We start from the raw sequence: 20,258 nt of genomic DNA on the forward strand, positions 1-20,258 counted from the left end.
GTTTACAAATCGTACAATTGTATTACGAAAATCGATGCTCTGTGAAAAGTGTTCATAGCGCGATTAGGCCAACTTATGGTGTACAGTGAAGGGGCCCATTTTTGGCTTAATAGCTACGTCACTAAACAAAATTCCCGTATTTGGACCGAAGGGCAACCTGAAGCCATTACATCCATTGGAAACAACCGTTCGATGCGGCCTATGAGCTCGAGGAATCATCGGCCCATATTTCTTCAAAGACGAGACTGGCGTCAATATACCAGTGAACGGCGAACGCTATCGCGCCATGATAAACGACTTTTTGATGCTGGAAATTGAAGCCCGTGATCATCACAATATTTGATTTCAACAAGACGGCCATTGTGGCTACTTGCCACACAGCCCGTGGAACAATGGACTTACTGTGTCGTCGTTTCGGTGAGCAATTTATCGCTTGTCTCGGACCAGTGGATTGGCCACCAAGATCGTGTGATATCACACCTTTGAACTTTTATTTGTCGGAGTAGGAAAATCCTAAACGCTTTGTTATTAAACCAGCTTCGATTGAGATATCGACCGAAGTCCTCCAGCGAGTCACTCAAAACTGGTGTTTACGGATGGCGGAATTACGGAGCGGTTGCGGCTAACATTTGAGAGGGATTATCTTTACAAATTAAATGTCATGAATGGTTCTACACAAAATAAAGATTACCCAATCAATTTGAAACGACGAAATATGGAAAAGAATACTTATTACGGGCGAAACTAAAATTAATATAATTGGTCCTGAGGGGTGGACTTTTATTCATCATGAAAAAAAAAGTTCAATGCCCGGTACACTGCAAAGAACGTAAAGCACGGTGTGGGTAACTTGAAAGTTTGTAAATCATTTTCTTGGAACGGATTTAGCCTTATAGTGATAATATGTGACAATATGGATAAATCTGCTTATCTTGATGATCTCAAATATACGATGGAACCATATTCCTTCGAGTCCATACCAGTAAACTGGTTATTCCCCCCAAGCCTTCAGCAAAAGTAGGTAAAAATTGGCTTTCCAAAGAAAAAAATGCAGTTCTGGATTGGCCAGCACAAAGCTCCAACCTCAACCCCATTGTAAGTCTGTAGATCAATATCAACATTAAGAATGAAAAAAAATGAAAATGCCAAACAACTAAGACAAAACGTACAGGAAAAGTGGAATTCTAATCCTTTGCAGAGATGCTAAAATATATTATAAAGTTTACCTCGGTGTAAGGTAGTTTTACAAAATAATGGATAGATTCTAATCAGGTAAAAAAAAATTATAAACAAATTTTAATAATTTCAAATAACTAATTTCTATTTTTCTTGCGGATCGCTTAAAGTGCGTTATTTCAGCATTGAGTTCATAATGTGATGAGTTCGGATTTTTCGAACTCGTTAGAATTGTGTATTGAATTATTATTTGCATAGCGTCTTTTTGATATAACCAAAATAAATTAATAGATTTGTGCAAAAATAACTGTTGGTTTGGGCAATCCACTAAAAATAATCGTCATTATATGTTATTTTCGGGAAATTTGCTATTTCTCTGTCCATAGCTGTATGTATGTACATATGTAAATGTGTCACAACAACAAATCATATTTCCAAAGATTTCTCAAAAATGCAACCAATCAAGAACAACTAATTACAAAAGACTGAATAGAAACAACTTTTAGAGAAGCATACATACATTAATGCTTCAGTAGCATTGATATGCCGTTTGCCTTTGACTACAAAAAATCTCCAAGGAAAAAGTATATGGAGAAGAGAATTCAGACTATTAGCTGGCTCTCAGCGATTTTAAAGGAATCACCTAATTTGCTGACGTAAACGGGGTTGTGACCGCGGTTTGTTTAAAAAAAAAACCGAGATTGGAGTGGTAAAATGAAGAAAAAATTAACGCAGTCATTACTCATGTTACTTCGTTAAAAATGGGTGTGAAATGAACGGGCACAATTCTACTCCGATGACGTGGCAGCCGAAGTTACTCGGAAAATTTTGTTTCGGAAGGCGAAACATTGTAATCTATCATTCTTCTTTTCTACCATTTTCTTTTCTTCATATTATCTCTACCTACTATTAACTTTCTCCCAACTAAACTATAATATATGCCCTCTTTACAATTTCTCAATTTTCATTAAGCATGAATATGATTACATATATTTATATAGTATATACATATATATATGTATGTGTTAAAGTAAGCTTTTAATTAATAGTTACTGTAGTTTTACAAAATATGTAAGCAATAATTGAAATTTAACGTATGCAAATATTTTATTCTGCTAATAAAACCGATTAGCGCACAAAATAAAATTTTAAAGAACGAAAAACAAAAAATTAAATTACTTTATGGAATGGATTATGAACAAAATGTTTTTATAGGTAATTATTATTGTTTATTATATTTTACCCAAAGCATCATTTTTATTTGAAAAACGCTTTTAGAGCATCTTTCTCCGTAGGGTTTGGCTTTGAGTTCAAGTGACCTACTCCGGTCGCCAGGTCCTGATGTATCTAACTTACGAAAGTCGCAAGACATTAGAAAGGAAAGAAATCAGAATAAAATTGGAATAATATCAATCAGAACTTTATAGTGGCTAAATGGTCTACCAAACTATAATGATAGGCGTAAATTACACGTCTTGCAGAGTTTGGAAGATAGAAGAAGATATATTGCAAATTTATTTGCAGACAACTAATTGTGAATTTCATGAGTCACTCATAAAATGCATTCGCATATGCAATAAGTAGATAAAGAACTAAAGTTTAGCTTAGAAATAGGTGGGTTTATGTTAAATTTGTTAACTAATGTTTAGTCTGTAAGAGTAATCGGTAGACAATAAAGAAAAATAATAATAGTGTTTTTGTAAAACACCAAAATAAAGGGAAGGTTTTATCGTCAAGGTTTTATTTCAAAGTCAAAGGTTGTGTTTTTTACGTTTATACTTTACGGTTTGAAGGGCGATATGAACCCAAACCCAAAGGAAAAAATTAAAGTTCTGTCCATAAACTGGGAAGTTCAGCTTACACCTGTTATTTATGTGTGCCTACAAATTTAACGTTTACTTGCTTTTCATGTAGCATTTCATAGGCATAACTTTTTATCAAAAATACGTAATGTATGATAATTTAAGAAATAGACTGAAGTGAGATATTGACACCTTTTATTAGATATGGATTCATTCAATAAAATTGGATCAAACATTAGGAACGGAACTAAAACAGATTACATTAAAGTGTTTCAGAATGCAAAAGCACTTCATGCATAAACATTTAAGTTACTAATTGTATGTAGTTCAATAAAAAAGTTCAAGTTTTTTTTCAGTCGCTAGAGGACATTAGATACATATATGCTTTTGAACAATGCTACTACTTGATGAATAAATTAGAATACGTTCAAAATTTTGTTTCGTAAACCATTCTGCTAAAAGAGCTATACATATGTACATATCTGTTAGTATGTCCTATATATTTGAATTTATGTATATATGTGCATTCAAATACATATGAAATATGTTACAGCAAGAAATGCATAATACTTGTACCATGTAAAGCCTAGGCACCTATGTATCTAAATGTATGTATGTAAATATAAGGACAAACTTAGCATAGACTAAAATTAATTTTAGCGGTAAGCAAATTTAGAACAGTTATTGTCCTATGCTTACAAAATAAGCCTCTTTGTATTCTAATAAAGTTAGTATAGTAATCTAGCTACTCACTTATTGGATGCTTGCAGGGATTCGTTATAAAAATTTCTTGAAAATATGGACTGCAAATAGCAAGTACAATTTTGTGTGCGTGCAGCAATTTTCCATCGCAGGCAAGTGTAACATCAACTAAGTCTCCACGATCATACAAGTTTTGAAATCCACTAGCTATATTGTCCTGGAAATTCTTCCAACAGAGCTTGAACTCGTCGTCCATCGCTGCACGAATCCCTAACCACAACTCCAGTGGCTAGTAGCAATTACTTTTATATCGATTTTCCAGTTCTGGCTGTGAGGCTTTTAATTGTCCACTGGCGTACAGATCAAGTAAATTGAATTTTGTATCCAAAAAGCGTCAGCACTGTGATAAAATCACCAGCTGAACGGTGTTACTGTTCCTAAAGTTATTTGTTAATTTCTGTTTTAAAGACCTTTTCCACTTCTTTTTTATTTTTATTACTGAATTTCACTTTGTTGACATTTACAGGAAAACGTCAAACACCGATGATACCAATTGTCTTCATACAAGATACAAGAATGATATTGGATATCGAGCAAAACGAAGCGCGAAATTATTAGCAAAACAAAACACCGATTGCAAATCTCTATTTGCGCTGCGTTCATAGGAAGTTTCTTAAGATATTTATATTGTAATAATAATATAAAATTCACTGCCTAATGATATTAATTTTAATATAAAAAGATATTACATTCTTCACCGACAGTTTACCCAACACTAAATTATAATCTATTAATCAGACGATTTTCTTTTTAAACCAGAGAGCGGACAAGCCAGAAAGCAAACGCAAAAAAACAATCATCAGGGTTGCATTCATTCGTGCCATTAATTAAGAAACACAAATGTATGTAAAATAATCGATGTGTAATACAACACTTCTGCATTGTTACTGCACTTCAGCTTGAGCTGTGCTCGCCAGCAAGAATTATCAAGCGACCAAGCGCATGAGAAATATGTATTTTTCTCTACAATGAGAAGGCATACAAAGATATACTTTTTGAATTAAAAAGAATAAAAAAGAAAGCATTAGGAAGAGGGAGAGTGAAACTTTTCTGTAGTAGCTTACTGAATAAAGTTGATAAAATACTTTTTAACTCATTGTTACTTGTGTTTTATTATTTTTTGTTTAAAAATGCTCAAAGGCATAAATCTTATTAGTGAAAACTACAGTCATGTGTTTTTCATACTCGTAAGTTCTTTCAAGTAAAAATTTAAATAGTAAAAATTGCAGCTTGCTTTGAAAAAAGAGCGTGACTACCATTCGGGATTCGGAGAACGTAGGTTCGAAATATCGTCAAACACTTACATGAGTAAAATTTTTTTTTTAATAGCGGTGGCCCCTCGGCAGGCAATGGCAAACCTCAGCGTGTATTTCTGCCATGAAAAATCTTCTCATAAAAAATGTCCGCCGTTCGGAGTCGGCTTGAAACTCTAGGTCCCTCCATTTGTGCAACAGCATCAAAACGCACGCCACAAATAGGAGGAGGAGCTCGGCCAAATACCCAAAAAGGGTGTAAGCGCTAATTATATATTTATATATATATAGCAGTTTGCTATTTAGAACGGGCCATTTAGAAACAATTTTTACTTTTAATATTATTTTATTTCTTAGCTATTAATAATCCATAACATTGCGGGTGGGGAGCAATACGTGCACCAAGTTTGGACAAGTTTTATTAAGTCGTCATCGATATACCCAACGCGACGTTAAACCGCCCATTTTGCAAAACTTGCGTCGTATTTTTATTTTTTGATTCAACATTTTTACCAAATGAGACTAATTTTGCTGTATTTGTAATGGGAAGCTTGCGTTTCTTTCTTTTTTTAATATTTAACGCTATACGGAAAGTGGGCGTGGTTATTGACCGATTTCGCCCATTTTCAATATCAACCTATTTTGGACAAAGAGTAATGTATGTAATCTAAGTATATAATTTAAACCAAAGGAACTCTTACATGTTATAGTAAACAAATAAAAAAATAAGATCTTACATTATCTAACAGAGTTGTGTACGCACATGTAGCACAAAATCATCGATGATAAGAAATCAAAAGGTAATAATTTATCAATTCTAATTAGATTGATAAGAAATTTTAGGTTTTCATTGCCGCGCATATAGGGGGATCATATAAAATATTCATGGCAATTTTGGTATGAATAATAGACTCTCCAAAACTCCAATTAATTTATAACATTACACAATTTAGTTATTTATACACCTTCAAATCAACGGCCATTTAATCAAAGAATGCGGCTATACTAAGATCAAAGGTTGCACAGGAATGCCCGGCAACCCTAAAAGATATTAATGTCGTATCACCCTTATTTGGGTTCCGGCACACAGAGACTCTGAAGGAAATTGTAAAGCCGATGAACTAGCCAGAAAAGGTACTACTCTTCAACTGCTCATTCATGACAATTATTTTTTAAAGACAATGTCTTTCAAATGTTGGCCGCAACTCTACCGTAATTCGGCCATCCGTAAACACCAATTTGGAATGACTCGTTGGAGGACTTCGGTCAGTATCTCGTGAATAACTGTAGTAATGTTGGCTTCCAAGGCCTCAATCGAAGCTGGTTTATCCACAAAGCATTTAGAGTTTACATACCCCTACAAAGAAAAGCCCAAAAGTGTGATACCACACGACCTTGGGGGCCAATCCACTGGTCCGGGACGAGAGATAAATTGCTCACCGAAACGACGACACAGTAAATCCATTGTTTCATGGGCAGTAAATACATTGTGTGGCAAGTAGCCACAATGACCGCATTGTTGGAACCAAATTTTGTGGAGATCACGAGCTTCAATTTCCAGCATCAAAAAGTCGTTTATCATGGCGCGATAGTGTTCGCCGTTCACTAGTACGTTGACGTCTTTGAAGAAATATGGGCCGATGATTCCTCGAACCATAGGCCGCACCAAACGCTTGTTTTCAATGGATGTAATGGCTGTTCTTAAATGGCTTCAGGTTGCTCTTCAGCCGAAATGTGGCAATTTTGCTTAATGACTTAGCTATTAAGCCAAAAATTAGCCTCTTCGCTACACAACATAAATTGCAACAGAGCCTCGATTTTCGTAATACAATTGTACGATTTATAAACGTTGTTTAGGCGTAAGTTTTTCCATGATGATATGCCAATGAGTACTAAAAAAAGTATGAATTTAGTTTGACAGTAGTCACGCCTTTATAACCGGCCATTGGGTACTTGGTAGGCATTCCTTGAAACTAGGAGCTTTCTCCCATAAGTGTTGTAGAAGTTGTGGAGATGAGGAAGAAACAGTTGAGCACTTCCTTTGCAATTGCCCAGTTCTAGGTTTTCTAGGTAAATATTTTTTTAGTTCTTGTACGGAATTGTCTGGCGTGGGGATGGGACCAATCCTGCGTTTCACAAGAGCCAGACAAAGGTTCCACGAAGAAAAATAAATGAGGTTCCGTTTCGCATAGTGGTATCACAACGGGCCTGTAAGGTCTAAGTGGGTTGGTCGTACAGACCGACTACCTCCCTAACCTAACCTAACCTACGATCAAATCGAAATCATATATGCACCTTGTTATTAAAGAAATAAAAATGTTGTTTTCTTAATCAAAATTGCAAAAGGCGAAAAATTTGACAGTCACAGAACTTTTCGTAGGGTAAGTTCATATACATACATATGTAACTTTCAAATCTTATCAGTTGGGCTTTAAACTTTTTATTTGTGTCTTTATGTAGTGGAACAATGTTATCAAAATGGTTATTAACTATTAGTTTATCGTTAACCGCCGCTAACGATTGGAAGCTTGCTGTACTATATTACTTTAATTAATTTTTGAAAATGGGTGGCTGCTGCAGTAAGTTTTTAATGTCTGATTAAATGGTGAAAAACTAATTTTTTTCTACATATTCGCTATTGACACGTGTTTTAGGTACAAGAAAATCCGTTGATTTACCAACTGTTCCACCCGCAACTGGTAGTTCCTATCGTCAAGATTATCCAAATCCTGGTAAGAATGCGACTGGAAATCCGACCCAAAATGTTGGCAGCACAAACATGGCACTGGAAATGGACTAACACATTAACATATTATGTATATATATAGTAATATAGACATGTTTCCGAGATGTTAAGTTTACAATGTATTAATAATTGTTTAAGATTTTGGTATATAATTAAGTATTAAAAAATCCTTTAAAAAAAGTATTGTGGGTGCTAAGAGTTGTCAGTATTTAATGCTTAAATTGGTATTCGCTAATACATTTATGAACATATAATAAGATATACTCTTATCAATAAAAATGCCCATGAGTGAAACGAACTGGGCCAGTTATTCGCTATTTCTTATTTCTTAAGGTCCCAAATAGTGGTTGCTTGCCACTGTCTACTTTAAGATTAATATGCCTTATAACAAATAAATAAATAAATAGGCTCCTCATACCATCAAATTATTTGGTCAAATTGCGTATTCGTATAATTTGATAGTAAAGTAACCAATATACAGACGAAGATATTTTCCCACATTCAGCATTCTTTCGTCATAAAAACCATTCTTCACTTCCTAAAACTTGATAGGAAGGAAAAACTTCTATTCCTAAATTAAACCTAAAATAAATTTATTTTCAATATCTCTTTTACTATTTTTTTGCTTTATTTAAGGGGTTAGGGGTAGTCAGAATTTTTAAAAAATTGTTTTTTTTTGTATTTTCCTAAAGTTAAATATCTTAAAAACATTGTGTGAAAATTTGAAGTGAATCCGACAAATACTTTTCGAGTAATTCAACAACTAACAAAGGGCGCTCGGGCGCTCCGGTTCGATAAAAAAACCTTAAACGCGTTTTTTCAAAACAATTTTCATCATTGTAACTTAAAACCCGCTTGGTAGATTTCAATGAAATGTATACTGCTCTTGAAAACATAAAAAACTCATGCCTCATCGAAGAATTTTTTTTTTTCAAAAATTTCAATTTTTTTAAACAGTTAATTGCCGGTTTTTTTCTTGAAAATATGAGAAATATTTCTTGAGGCCGCCATATTGTTAATTTTGAAAAAAAGCTTCCGATCAGGCACAAGATTATCTATTAATAAAACTAATTCCTCTTGTCCTATTGATTTTAGATGAATCTCCAAGAACTTGTGATGATCACCACAAGGGACTTCTGGAGAAACGGGCTTCACACAAACAGCGATAACTTTTACAATTATTGTATTAATTTTGTTTTTTTTTGAAATATTGCTAAAGTCAAGTCGAAACATGATGTATTAACGGTATGTCTTTATTTTAGTAAAATCAAGCAATTGACTAGCAAAAAAAATCACTCGAAAATCATAATTTTTTCTGGCCTCTGACTACACCTAACCCCTTAAAATATCATAGAGCTAACTTGTTTTCCTTTTCAACGAATCGAAATAAAGTACAACCCAATACGTAATTTGGTCAAACAGCACCTTACAAAGCATTTCATGACGAAAACCAAAACCACAGCTTATAAAACACTCGACAAAAAATACTCTTATTAAAGCCAATATTAATGATTTTTATTGACTTTATTTCTTAACCTAACCTACATAAAGTTGAAAATGATGAATTGATATTTTTGATAAAGGATAGGAGACAGGTGAGAGGCAATTGTAATCCCTAATTGCAACGAAACTTTATAGGCAAAGTAAATTTATTGTTTTTGTTTCTACTAAACACATAGAATATCTTCAATATTTATATGCAATATTAAAGGCTAACCAAAGAAGCTTTTTCACATCTGTTAGATCTCCTCACCAATTCAGAACCACCCACACTCAAGACAAACATTTGCCTTCCCGCCAATTGTTAAACTCGGCGCTTCTTTAAGATTTTTTCATCGCTAATACACAGTTTATGCTGAGCTTTAACTATAGATGACTAAAGTGAAAGGAGTGTTACTCTGTCACTAATCATTTGTCTCACAGACTATAAATTAGAAACAACTATATTTGTATTTTTCGTTTTTTATTTCAAACAAATGAGTGTAAATTAAGAGAAGTATTAAATTATTTCTACTTAACTATTTATTATTCGTGAGGTGGTGTGACGAAAGTATGGTATGTCGAGTTCGCAAAACTGCACGCGTGCGTGGTCTTTTAGACGAATTTTTAGATATCCAGGGTTAAATGCGCATTTAACACTTTCCAGCATTGCTTTTCGAAAGGTGTTTGAGGCCGCATTTGCGAAATGTGCATTTATTCGCATTCAAAATCGTATGTTTGTGCTAGTTGTAAAATACTATTTGCTTCACTGCATATTTTTAGGCGAGAGAGATTGAAAGCAATGTAATTATATAAATTTTGGAAGTTTGGAAGTTTGGACAAGAATGATAGACACTAGGTTTGCTCGTTAGGTATGGTGAAAAAAAAAACTAAGCAAAAGCTAAAGTTTATGAAACACAAAACGAATAACGTTGGCATATCTGTCAAATTCGCTCAGATCCGAATAACGGTCAGCTAGGTATTACACCTCTAAAAATCTTTTCATCATGAGTTTGGAAGCAATCTAATTATATAAATTTGAAGCGATACGTGCAGAGAAGCCACATCTACCACTTTTTTATGGTGAATTGTAATTCTACCACTTCTACCAGCAAAGCTTAAAATCTACACATTTTTGAATTTTCGATAATTAGTAGTGTAGAACTTGTGCAATATCATAGATATCATATTTTGTAGTATAGAAATAAAACATAACAGATGTTTTGAATAAATTCGTTTACAAAATTTGTCCAAGCACATACATAAGAATGTTATTTGAATTTATTTATGAAGCAAATGTAGCAATGGAATATGAGTTTGTTATTCTTTTACATTAATAACAAATTTTAAAGTATTGTGCTGAAACTTGACATGTGATAAACTTAAAAAAGTAGCATTTTAATACTTATATCTAAATCTACCAAATTGTTGTGGAATCTACCACAATTTGTAAGGCTTATCTACCACTAAAAAATGTTGTATTGCGCACACTGGTAGCACTGCCATTATCTCTGGCATTGCCAGTTGTTCGCACAATTTATATTTGTCCGTACGTGTTTTGTAGTAGGTTCGCTGTTTTTTTAAGTTGTTCAAGTTATTTGCTAACATTGCACAAGCTTTTTAAAATCATATCGCCATGGCCGGTAAGTAGGTCCATAGTCAAGATACATTTAAAATTATTACATAACTGAGATTCACGCATAGTTTACAAGTAATATTGATTAATTTACGGTATATTTTTTCTCTATTTGGAAGGTGCCAATCCTTTTGCGAAGTTTCAAAAGTCATTTACATTGAATGGCACAACATATAAATATTTCGACCTGGCTTCAATTGATCCCAAATACAGTAAGTCCATTTACATTTATGTTAAACACTGTAGAATAAGTTGTAGTAGCATTCTTAATAATTGTAGATGTAAGTGCATATTTATAGTTTAACATTACTTATTCGCAGTACATATAATGCGTGTTAACATTATCAAACCAGTTATCAAACAAATTAAAAAATGAAAAAAAAAATTAAAAGTGTTGTATAAATCGTGACAGTACATATGATGTGGGTTTTTATCTACACTTAAACGCAAGCACTTGTGTGCATTAGAATTTCAAATACAACAGTACTCTTATTTTAAGTGTATGCTAAGTTATGACAACTGAGTAAAGCTTCTTATTAAGAATGCACCTTTGTACCACATGAATATTGAATACCAAAAGTTTGCCGGCTCATCCTACTTATCACCTCGGCATATGCCAACATAAATACGTACAACTATATGTACATGTAGAGATATAATGAATAACAATTCATAGTGATAAGTTGTTTCAGCGTATTCTATACAGTTTCCAAAGGTCTGATGGCCAAATAAATAGAAATCAGTACGTATGCTAAACACGCCACTTTTAATGTTGATTTCACGATAAGTGACTAGTAAAAACTGAAACTGCAAAAATGTTTTAGCAAAATTATAACTCCTATGCGATAAAAAGGCACATAAAGCATTAGTCAAAATGAAAAATATTGAAATGACATGAAGGCGGACATATAATTCAGGAATTTTATCATGTAATTCCTATTAAAATAAGAAAATGTTACTAATTACAGGAATGTCTTTAAAAGTTTAGGATAATATGTAGATTTGCTGATAATATTTACATGCAGGAATTCTATTATGCCTATTCTATTCAAAGAAGACATCTGACACAGCTTTACTAACAAAAAATTAATAATATTAATAATTAATAATATTAATGCAGTTAATATTTACTTCCATACTAAAATATTTACTTCCAGATCAATTGCCATACTCTATTCGAGTTCTCTTGGAATCGGCAGTGCGAAACTGCGATGATTTCTATGTCCTCGAAAAAGATGTGAAAAACATTTTGGCTTGGACGCCTGAACTAAAGCAAGGGCAAAATGACGTGGAAGTTTCGTTCAAGCCTGCTCGTGTTATACTCCAAGTAAATTGATTTTTGTATAATAAAATTTTTTTTGCTAATTAATAACTATGAATTTAATAGGATTTTACAGGTGTGCCAGCTGTTGTCGACTTTGCAGCAATGCGTGATGCAGTTTTAAAACTTGGCGGTAATCCTGAGAAAATCAATCCTATTTGCCCTGCGGACTTAGTAATCGATCATTCGGTTCAAGTGGATTTCACCAGGAGGTAAAACAATTTTTTTATTTTAGTTGTCAGTTTAAAATCTTAGCTATTTACAGCTCTGACGCCACGGCAAAAAACCAAAATTTAGAATTTGAAAGGAACAAAGAGCGTTTTACATTCTTAAAGGTACAAACACAAAAAAAAAAACAAAATCCGCCTGTTTTACTTTGCCGATGACTGTAAAATTTACATTCTTTTTCCCTAGTGGGGTGCTCGCGCATTCAACAACATGTTAATTGTTCCACCTGGTTCTGGTATAGTCCACCAGGTGAATTTGGAATATTTGGGTCGTGTGGTGTTTGAAGAAGGTAGCGGCAAAACTAAATTGCTTTATCCAGACAGTGTAGTCGGTACGGATTCCCATACACCCATGATAAACGGCTTAGGTGTATTGGGTTGGGGTGTTGGAGGTAAGCTTAATATATTACGAAATCTAAATACGACCAAAAATATTTAATATGTTTCGTACAAATGTCTTGCTTGTGATATGAAGGTATTGAGGCAGAAGCTGTTATGTTGGGTCAATCGATTTCGATGTTGTTGCCGGAAGTGGTTGGTTATAAGCTCGTTGGTAAACTGGGACCACTTGTCACATCCACTGATTTGGTACTGACTATTACGAAAAATCTACGACAAGTGGGTGTCGTTGGGAAATTTGTTGAGTTCTATGGGCCCGGCGTAGCAGAGTTGAGTATAGCGGACCGTGCCACTATTGGTAATATGTCACCAGAAAATGGCGCAACTGTAAGCTTCTTTCCCATCGACGAAAATACGCTAGCTTATTTGAAGCAAACGAGTACGTAGAGTACAAAATGGCAATATCTGATATGTATATTAATGGAGATTTTCGATTTTGCAGACCGATCTGAGGAAAAAATTGAGGTTATCCGCCAATATTTAAAAGAGACGGGGCAATTACGTAACTATTCCGATGCCTCACAGGATCCTAGATACTCGCAGACTTTGACCCTTGATTTGTCGACGGTGGTAACATCGGTTTCTGGTCCTAAACGACCACACGATCGCGTAGCAGTGACAGATATGAAAAACGACTTCCAAGCGTGTCTTGTTAATCCTGTAAGTTTCAACACATTCCTTTTGCTGGTTAGACGCATTGGAAGTTTAAAAGATAAAAGCTTTAAAATAGAAAGAGACTAACACTAGGTTGGACCCAGGTTCGTTCTCCGTGACCATTACGAGTCGCCGCTCGATAGGGAAGCATTCGAGTATATTCCCGAATGCTCATAGAAATCATTTGCCTAAAATAGAGATAAACTGGTATCAATATGAGATTACGATAAAGTAGTTTGTCAAATCTGTTACACATATTTCTATGTATATTTGTACCCACCTATACATGTTTAGTGTAATTGGTAAACTTATTAGCCGGAAACCGTTTTTAAGTGATTTGCACTTGCTAGCTAGATAAGATAAGTTTTTAGTTTATATTGTACGACTGGTTTGTGCTATACATCTACCTCATAGTCTTCGTATGCGCTCTATAAATTTTGTAGGTTGGCTTTAAAGGGTTTGCAATTGCGCCGGAGGATTTGCCGGCTGCCGGACAATTCCAATGGGATGATGGCAAAAGTTATACTATTCGTCACGGGTCCGTGGTTATCGCTGCAATTACATCCTGTACGAATACTTCTAACCCGTCGGTGATGTTAGGGGCTGGACTGCTTGCCAGAAAGGCAGTGGAAAAGGGTCTATCTGTAATGCCTTATATCAAAACATCATTGTCACCAGGATCGGGCGTCGTAACTTATTACCTGCAGGAATCCGGTGTCATTCCCTACTTACAGAAGTTGGGTTTCGACATCGTTGGCTATGGCTGCATGACTTGCATTGGAAATTCAGGTCCATTGGATGACAACGTGGTAAATACCATCGAAAAGAATGGTTTAGTATGCTGTGGCGTTTTGTCGGGCAACCGAAATTTTGAAGGTCGTATACATCCCAATACGCGCGCCAATTACCTGGCAAGCCCACTGCTGGTTATTGCCTATGCGATAGCTGGTCGCGTAGATATAGACTTTGAGACCGAGCCATTAGGCGTCGCACCGAATGGTGAAAAGGTATTCTTGCGTGATATTTGGCCAACCCGTAACGAAATACAAGAAGTGGAAAGCAAACACGTAATTCCTGCTATGTTCAAGGAAGTCTATGGTGGGATATTAAGAGTTTTTACTTCCCGCAGCAAATGCCACTGACAGACAAAATTTTCCATTTTAGATAAAATTACATTAGGCTCTGAGGACTGGCAGAAAATAGAAGTAGCGGAAAGCAAATTATATCCTTGGAATAGTGCATCCACTTACATTAAACATCCGCCGTTCTTCGAAGGTATGACGCGTGAATTGCCACGTCTAAAAGACATTCAAAATGCGCGTTGTTTGCTGCTTTTGGGCGATTCCGTAACAACTGATCATATTTCACCTGCCGGTTCTATTGCTAGAAATTCACCAGCTGCGCGTTATCTATCCGAACACGGCATGACACCACGCGACTTTAACTCATACGGTTCACGGCGTGGCAATGATGCTGTAATGGCCCGTGGTACGTTCGCCAATATTCGTTTGGTTAACAAATTGGTGAGCAAGGCAGGTCCGCGTACCATACATGTGCCAAGTAATGAAGAAATGGACGTATTTGACTGCGCCGATCGGTGAGTAGAGTTCGACAATGTAAACCAAGTAACTTTAAAATGTGTGTGTGTATATATATATTATCGTTGCTTAGTTATCGTGAAGAAGGCACGCCTTTGATGTTGATAGCCGGCAAGGACTACGGAAGCGGTTCTAGTCGCGATTGGGCTGCTAAAGGACCATTGCTATTAGGCATAAAAGCTGTTATAGCTGAGTCATACGAGCGTATTCATCGCTCTAACTTGGTTGGCATGGGCATCATACCATTGCAATTTTTACCTGGCCAAACTGCAGACACTTTCAAACTAAACGGACGGGAGGTGTATAATATTACAATTCCTGAGAAGGGTTTGAAGCCTGGACAGAAGATTCAAGTGAAGGTATGCAGTTGCTTATTTACACTTTTGCCTATACGAGTATATAGTTTTATAACGCATTTGTGACATTAAATTTTAGGCTAATGACACTGTTTTCGAGACTATTTTACGCTTTGATACGGAAGTTGATATTACGTACTACAAGAACGGAGGTATTCTTAATTACATGATCCGAAAGATGTTTTCCTAAATGAGGAGGAGTGGCACAGTATATTAATCAAACTTCCGGTTTTCTAGGCATTTCGAAAGCAATTTTTTTATTTTATTTTTGAATATACAATTTTAAATACCATACAAAATATTATAAATATTATAGCAATATGGTTAAAAAGGGTATATATGTAATGTTTTAAACAAAAAATATATAAAATATAATCGTTACAATAGGCTGCAATAATTAAGTTCAGGTAGAAAACCCAGTAATGAGTTACTGCTGCCTATTTTTGTATGACGCATCTGGAATAGAAAATGTGTTGCTTGAAATTAAAATAAGTATAATGAAATGCCGATACGCGTTCAAGCTTTCAAATACAACCAAACTTCTTTCCTAAACGAAGAAAGTGAAAACACATCCAATGTTGGTGTCTATTCGTCGCTTATTTTCGGCATGTTTCAATGTTGTGGAATGGACCAGTATTGTTGATGGCCTGCAATACATCACATTAACGTGTGGATTTTTCATTTAGTATGCATTTTAATAAAAGTTTACTTTTTACCTTAGGTAGAGGAGCTTTCGTCACATGATAGCAGAGTATTTCGATATCGTAGCTCGTATTTTAATAATATGAGATAAACAAAGCCCAGTGATGAAAGCAAGCAAAGATTCGTTTAAACAAAACTGAACTGAGTGTATCTCATACATCAAAATGATTCGTTAAAGATTGATGATGAAAATTTCGCACGACTTAACATTGGATGCTTACAAAAGAGCTATCTAAAAGAAACAGCAACTGTGATATGCAGACACTTCAGGTTGAATAAAATCACGGCTACTATTTCCTTAGATAACTCGATATAACTTCAAATCCATAAAACGGGCACCAGATAAAGTATGTATGTATACATATATGATCCATTTCACTGCAATTCACTTTCCTGTCACTTAGTCCGCGCTTTCATTTTCACAGCGAAATGCATTGATGTTCTAGCTTTATGATCGCTAAATATGCACTGGGGTAATCCGTCATCATAAACTAGTACACCAAAGCAATTAATTGTGAAATATCCTTAATTCTTTTTTCGCTGACGCTTTTATATTTACAATTTATTTCTCTGTGACTTGACAAGTTTAAAGTTACACTAATCGATATATATACATTTTTTTTTTTAGTAAATTCAATGATCGGCTATAAGTTTCCGTGCAAACTAAGTATGTATATAACAGTTGCAAGCCATTTTATAAGCTCGTCTCTGACGTTCATTGCCCTGACTCTACGCCATGCCTCAGGTTACTTACGAGTGCAAAATTTTTATGCCAAAATACAGCATATAATGAAAAAAATATTGTAAATTTTACTGCAAACCCAGTTATAGTGTAAGAAAGAAATTTTCTGCTATAGTCAGCATTATATTGATTTTGATCGGCATTGCAATTGCACACAATATTAATGCTTACTTGAGCGTCTGTTATATATTTGCATGCGAATATGCGCTTAAAATACCCTGAGGGGAAAAAGTGTGTATGTAAAAAATTGTAAGTCATGTACACCTAGGCAATTATATGCATTTTGTGATCGGATAGGCCTAGATCCGTACTATACCTACATTTATTGTTATTGTCCTTGTTGTAATAGCATAAAAGATTCCACAAAATATTTTAAGAAGTGATTATTATTGTTAGGCTACTGCGCACTGCATCCCAAAGCGATCTATGTGCAAAGAACGCCACCGCCAAGGTGAGGTAGCCGTTTTCTGCCTAGTGCAGAACATTTACAAAGGATGTGTTCTGAATTTTCAGTCCCATTTCGCAGAATCGGCAGATGATGGTCTCAGAGAGACGGCTACAGTAGCCTGTACAGTAGCCAGTTAGAAGTATTAAGTCTACTCTGCTGAGTGAAAGTAGTTTACCAGAAATTCCTCTGTACGGCGTTAGGAATTGTTTCACTTGTCGCTGACCCTTAGACTTTTGCCAGTGTTCAACGAACTTTTCCTCCCACCTCCTGAGAAGTTCGTTAATGTGGCTCTTTGAAAGTTCACAGAAAGGCTCCGGACTAATTCGGGACATGTTTGCCACTTTTTTTTAGCTAGGTGAACCGCTATTTCATTTAATTCATATCCTTCGTGTCCCACCCCAATAATACAGTATTGAAATTCCCAAACATGTTGAGAAGGTTCAGGCCGTTATGTTTGAATAAATGAAATTTTGCTCTCTCATATTCCCCTACTTTGCAATTTTTTTGGCTACATGCACACCAAAAATTTTAACAATTGTTCATGTCGAAGTTCTCAAGCCTGATTCGAGCGAAGGTTGGGCCGCCAGAAAGTGGGCCGCCGTCTCATCCTCCTCTCCACATGCTGGGCAGAGTGCCCTGTCTGAGACGACCACCTTTTCCATGTGATTTGCCCATAGAAAGTGGCCCGCTATCAGTCCAACCACAGTCCCCTCTGCTTAGTGACAGGAAGAACTGCGACAGTCGGTCGGACATGACAGGTAACATCAGTTTTGTCCATCTGCATTCTGCCAAGCTCATTTATGGGTTAGAGTAACCCGTTTGCTAACCGAGGCTTTGATGGCTGCAGAAGGGAGTGGCAAAACGGGTTCCGGGCCAAGAAAGTTGGGCTCAGAGCCCATTCTGGCTTGAAGTGGTTGAAGAGCTGTTTAAGGCCATGAGCGCAGCTTTTCTGTCGCTACAGGCACACTCAGATCTGCCACTCCATCTGTTTTTCACAACAAAGTTCATCGCTTCTTGAACAGCATACACCTCCGCTTGAAACACAGATGCATGCATTCCAAGAGCAAAGTGCAGTTTTGTCCCGCTGGATTCTACATAGACACCAGAGCCGGAACCGTTCTCGGTTCTGGAGCCATCCGTAAAATGCGAGAACAGTGTTTACCGGGTTCATTTTCTGAGTTTGACCACAGTTGAGCCTCTGGCAGCACCACACTGTATGTCTTGTCAAGCACGACTCTGGATGGCATGGAGTCAATGGGCATGGCAAGAATCGTTCGATCGAACCATGCCTACTCTGTTGTTCAATGCCGCACAGGAACCGTACCAGTTCCCATTGTGTTTCAACCTGCAGATGGCCTTCAAGGCCTCTGCTTGGATGAAAGCATCAAGGTAGACTAACCAAAGTATCTAATGCCAGGCCTGAAGTAGTCGGAAAAGCTCCGGTGCCAGAGATGGCCACAATGCGTTGTAGTCTCGATAAGGTCCTCCTGGCTCCTACAAGTGGGAGTCTACTCATCCAGATCACTGATGCATAAGTGATAATAGGTCTTACCAAAGCCGTGTAGATCCACAAGACCTTGCTAGGGGAAAGATCCCACGTTTGCACTGCCAGAAGGCTGTCAGTGCTTTGGATGTTTTTGTTTCAACGTGTGACTTCCAAAGAAGTTTACTATCGAGGATTACTCCAAGATATTTGATTTCTTTGGATAGCTGGATTGTGACTCCTTTCAGTTTAGGCAGATCGAGTCCATCAAGCTTCCTCCTTCTGGTAAAAAGGGCAATACCAGTCTTGGTGGGGTTTACCGATAGCCCATTCGCACAGCACCAAGTGTCAATCATATCCTGAGTTTCCTGCAGAAGTTCATAAGCTCAGGGCGAGTTACCAAACAGGCAACGTCGTACTTGTGCTTGTGCGTAGACTCCCGAATATACGTTCTTTCGTTTTTTTTTTACTCTTGTCCGAATTTTGATTTGACCTACTGTAATCTGTTCTGGGTTTGCCCTACAATAAACTCATCAGCACATTATATGGTTTTACAATCCACTATTTCACATACATATATACGTACGCACGTGCCTTAAATAAGGCTTACAAGTTAGTAACAGAGTCTGGACTTCCGCAATTCAATACTCCGCTGCAGAGTAGTTGGTGAATGCCAATGAACTCAGACTCGAAATTACACGCTTCGTCCAGACATGATATATGTATGTACTTTTGCGCCTACCTAATTCAGAAATGCATGGTTACATGCATTTACATATGTACATACATACACTTATGCTCATACAATTAAATCACTTCATATGATTACAATATTCGCAATATTTTGTATGCTAAATTTTAATTCGTTATTTCTTATAAAAACATAGTTCATTATACAGCAGAAATCCTATAAGTCATAGCTTAAAACTTTGTCCAAAATTCACAAAAACTTAGTAAATTTCAAAAAATTGTCATACAAATGTTCAAATTTTTAATCAGCGTCCTTAGAAAAATTCTGGGTATGCATTTTTATGGATCATTAAATTTTAGTATTAAAAAAGTCGTTAAAAACTCGCGGTGATTTTTGAAAATTGTTTTTGCTTAACATGTTGAGAAGTTTCTTCCATGCATACTCGGCAGTCTTATATGAATTACATTTTCAGAAAAAGGCTACGAAAAAAATGTTCATGAAAAGTATTGCGCTTATTGTAAAAAGATGAAGTGGCTTAATTATGTGAGCACAAGTACTCATGTGTGATGAATTATGAATATTCAGTCATTTTTCACGAAAGAGGTTCAAAATTCGTTTGCTGGATATAAATTTATATTGTTCTAGTAGCGTAAGTTGTTGTTGTAACAGCAATACTACGCCCTGTGAGTGTAGTGTAATCACCGGTTGTCTTCGTCTAGCTCATCTAACGGTAGGCCCAGGAAACTAGCTGTTTCGGCGGGTTGGGTCCAGAGGGAGAGGGGT

At 36.0% G+C, this 20,258-nt stretch overlaps 2 protein-coding genes and 1 long non-coding RNA gene across 3 annotated transcripts in view; 2 read left to right on the forward strand and 1 right to left on the reverse strand.

Annotated features, from left to right (window-relative positions):
• LOC128855280 (broad-complex core protein isoforms 1/2/3/4/5) overlaps nucleotides 1-4,484 on the reverse strand; it is a 43,628-nt gene extending 39,144 nt beyond the window's left edge. Inside the window, exon 1 of the mRNA XM_054090035.1 lies at nucleotides 3,732-4,484. Within this exon, the coding sequence (XP_053946010.1) occupies nucleotides 3,732-3,936 (205 nt within the window). The 5' untranslated portion in view covers nucleotides 3,937-4,484. The remainder of the gene's footprint in view (nucleotides 1-3,731) is intronic.
• Nucleotides 4,485-7,494: 3,010 nt separating this feature from the next.
• Nucleotides 7,495-8,051, forward strand: LOC128859391 (uncharacterized). Its single transcript, XR_008454143.1, has 2 exons — nucleotides 7,495-7,572; nucleotides 7,648-8,051. It is a non-coding gene; the product is annotated as an uncharacterized LOC128859391 (long non-coding RNA).
• A 2,679-nt stretch (nucleotides 8,052-10,730) lies between these two features.
• LOC128855282 (cytoplasmic aconitate hydratase-like) lies at nucleotides 10,731-15,793 on the forward strand. The gene is made up of 12 exons (XM_054090037.1): nucleotides 10,731-10,861; nucleotides 10,974-11,066; nucleotides 12,012-12,181; nucleotides 12,242-12,387; nucleotides 12,441-12,510; nucleotides 12,590-12,794; nucleotides 12,878-13,180; nucleotides 13,244-13,461; nucleotides 13,899-14,553; nucleotides 14,620-15,052; nucleotides 15,127-15,412; nucleotides 15,489-15,793. Exons 1-12 carry the CDS (start codon nucleotides 10,855-10,857, stop codon nucleotides 15,597-15,599), a joined length of 2,697 nt encoding a protein of 898 aa, XP_053946012.1. The 5' UTR covers nucleotides 10,731-10,854; the 3' UTR covers nucleotides 15,600-15,793.
• The last annotated feature ends 4,465 nt before the right edge of the window (nucleotides 15,794-20,258 follow it).

The sequence above is a fragment of the Anastrepha ludens genome, chromosome 2 (assembly GCF_028408465.1).
Source record: "Anastrepha ludens isolate Willacy chromosome 2, idAnaLude1.1, whole genome shotgun sequence".
NCBI lineage: Eukaryota > Metazoa > Arthropoda > Insecta > Diptera > Tephritidae > Anastrepha > Anastrepha ludens.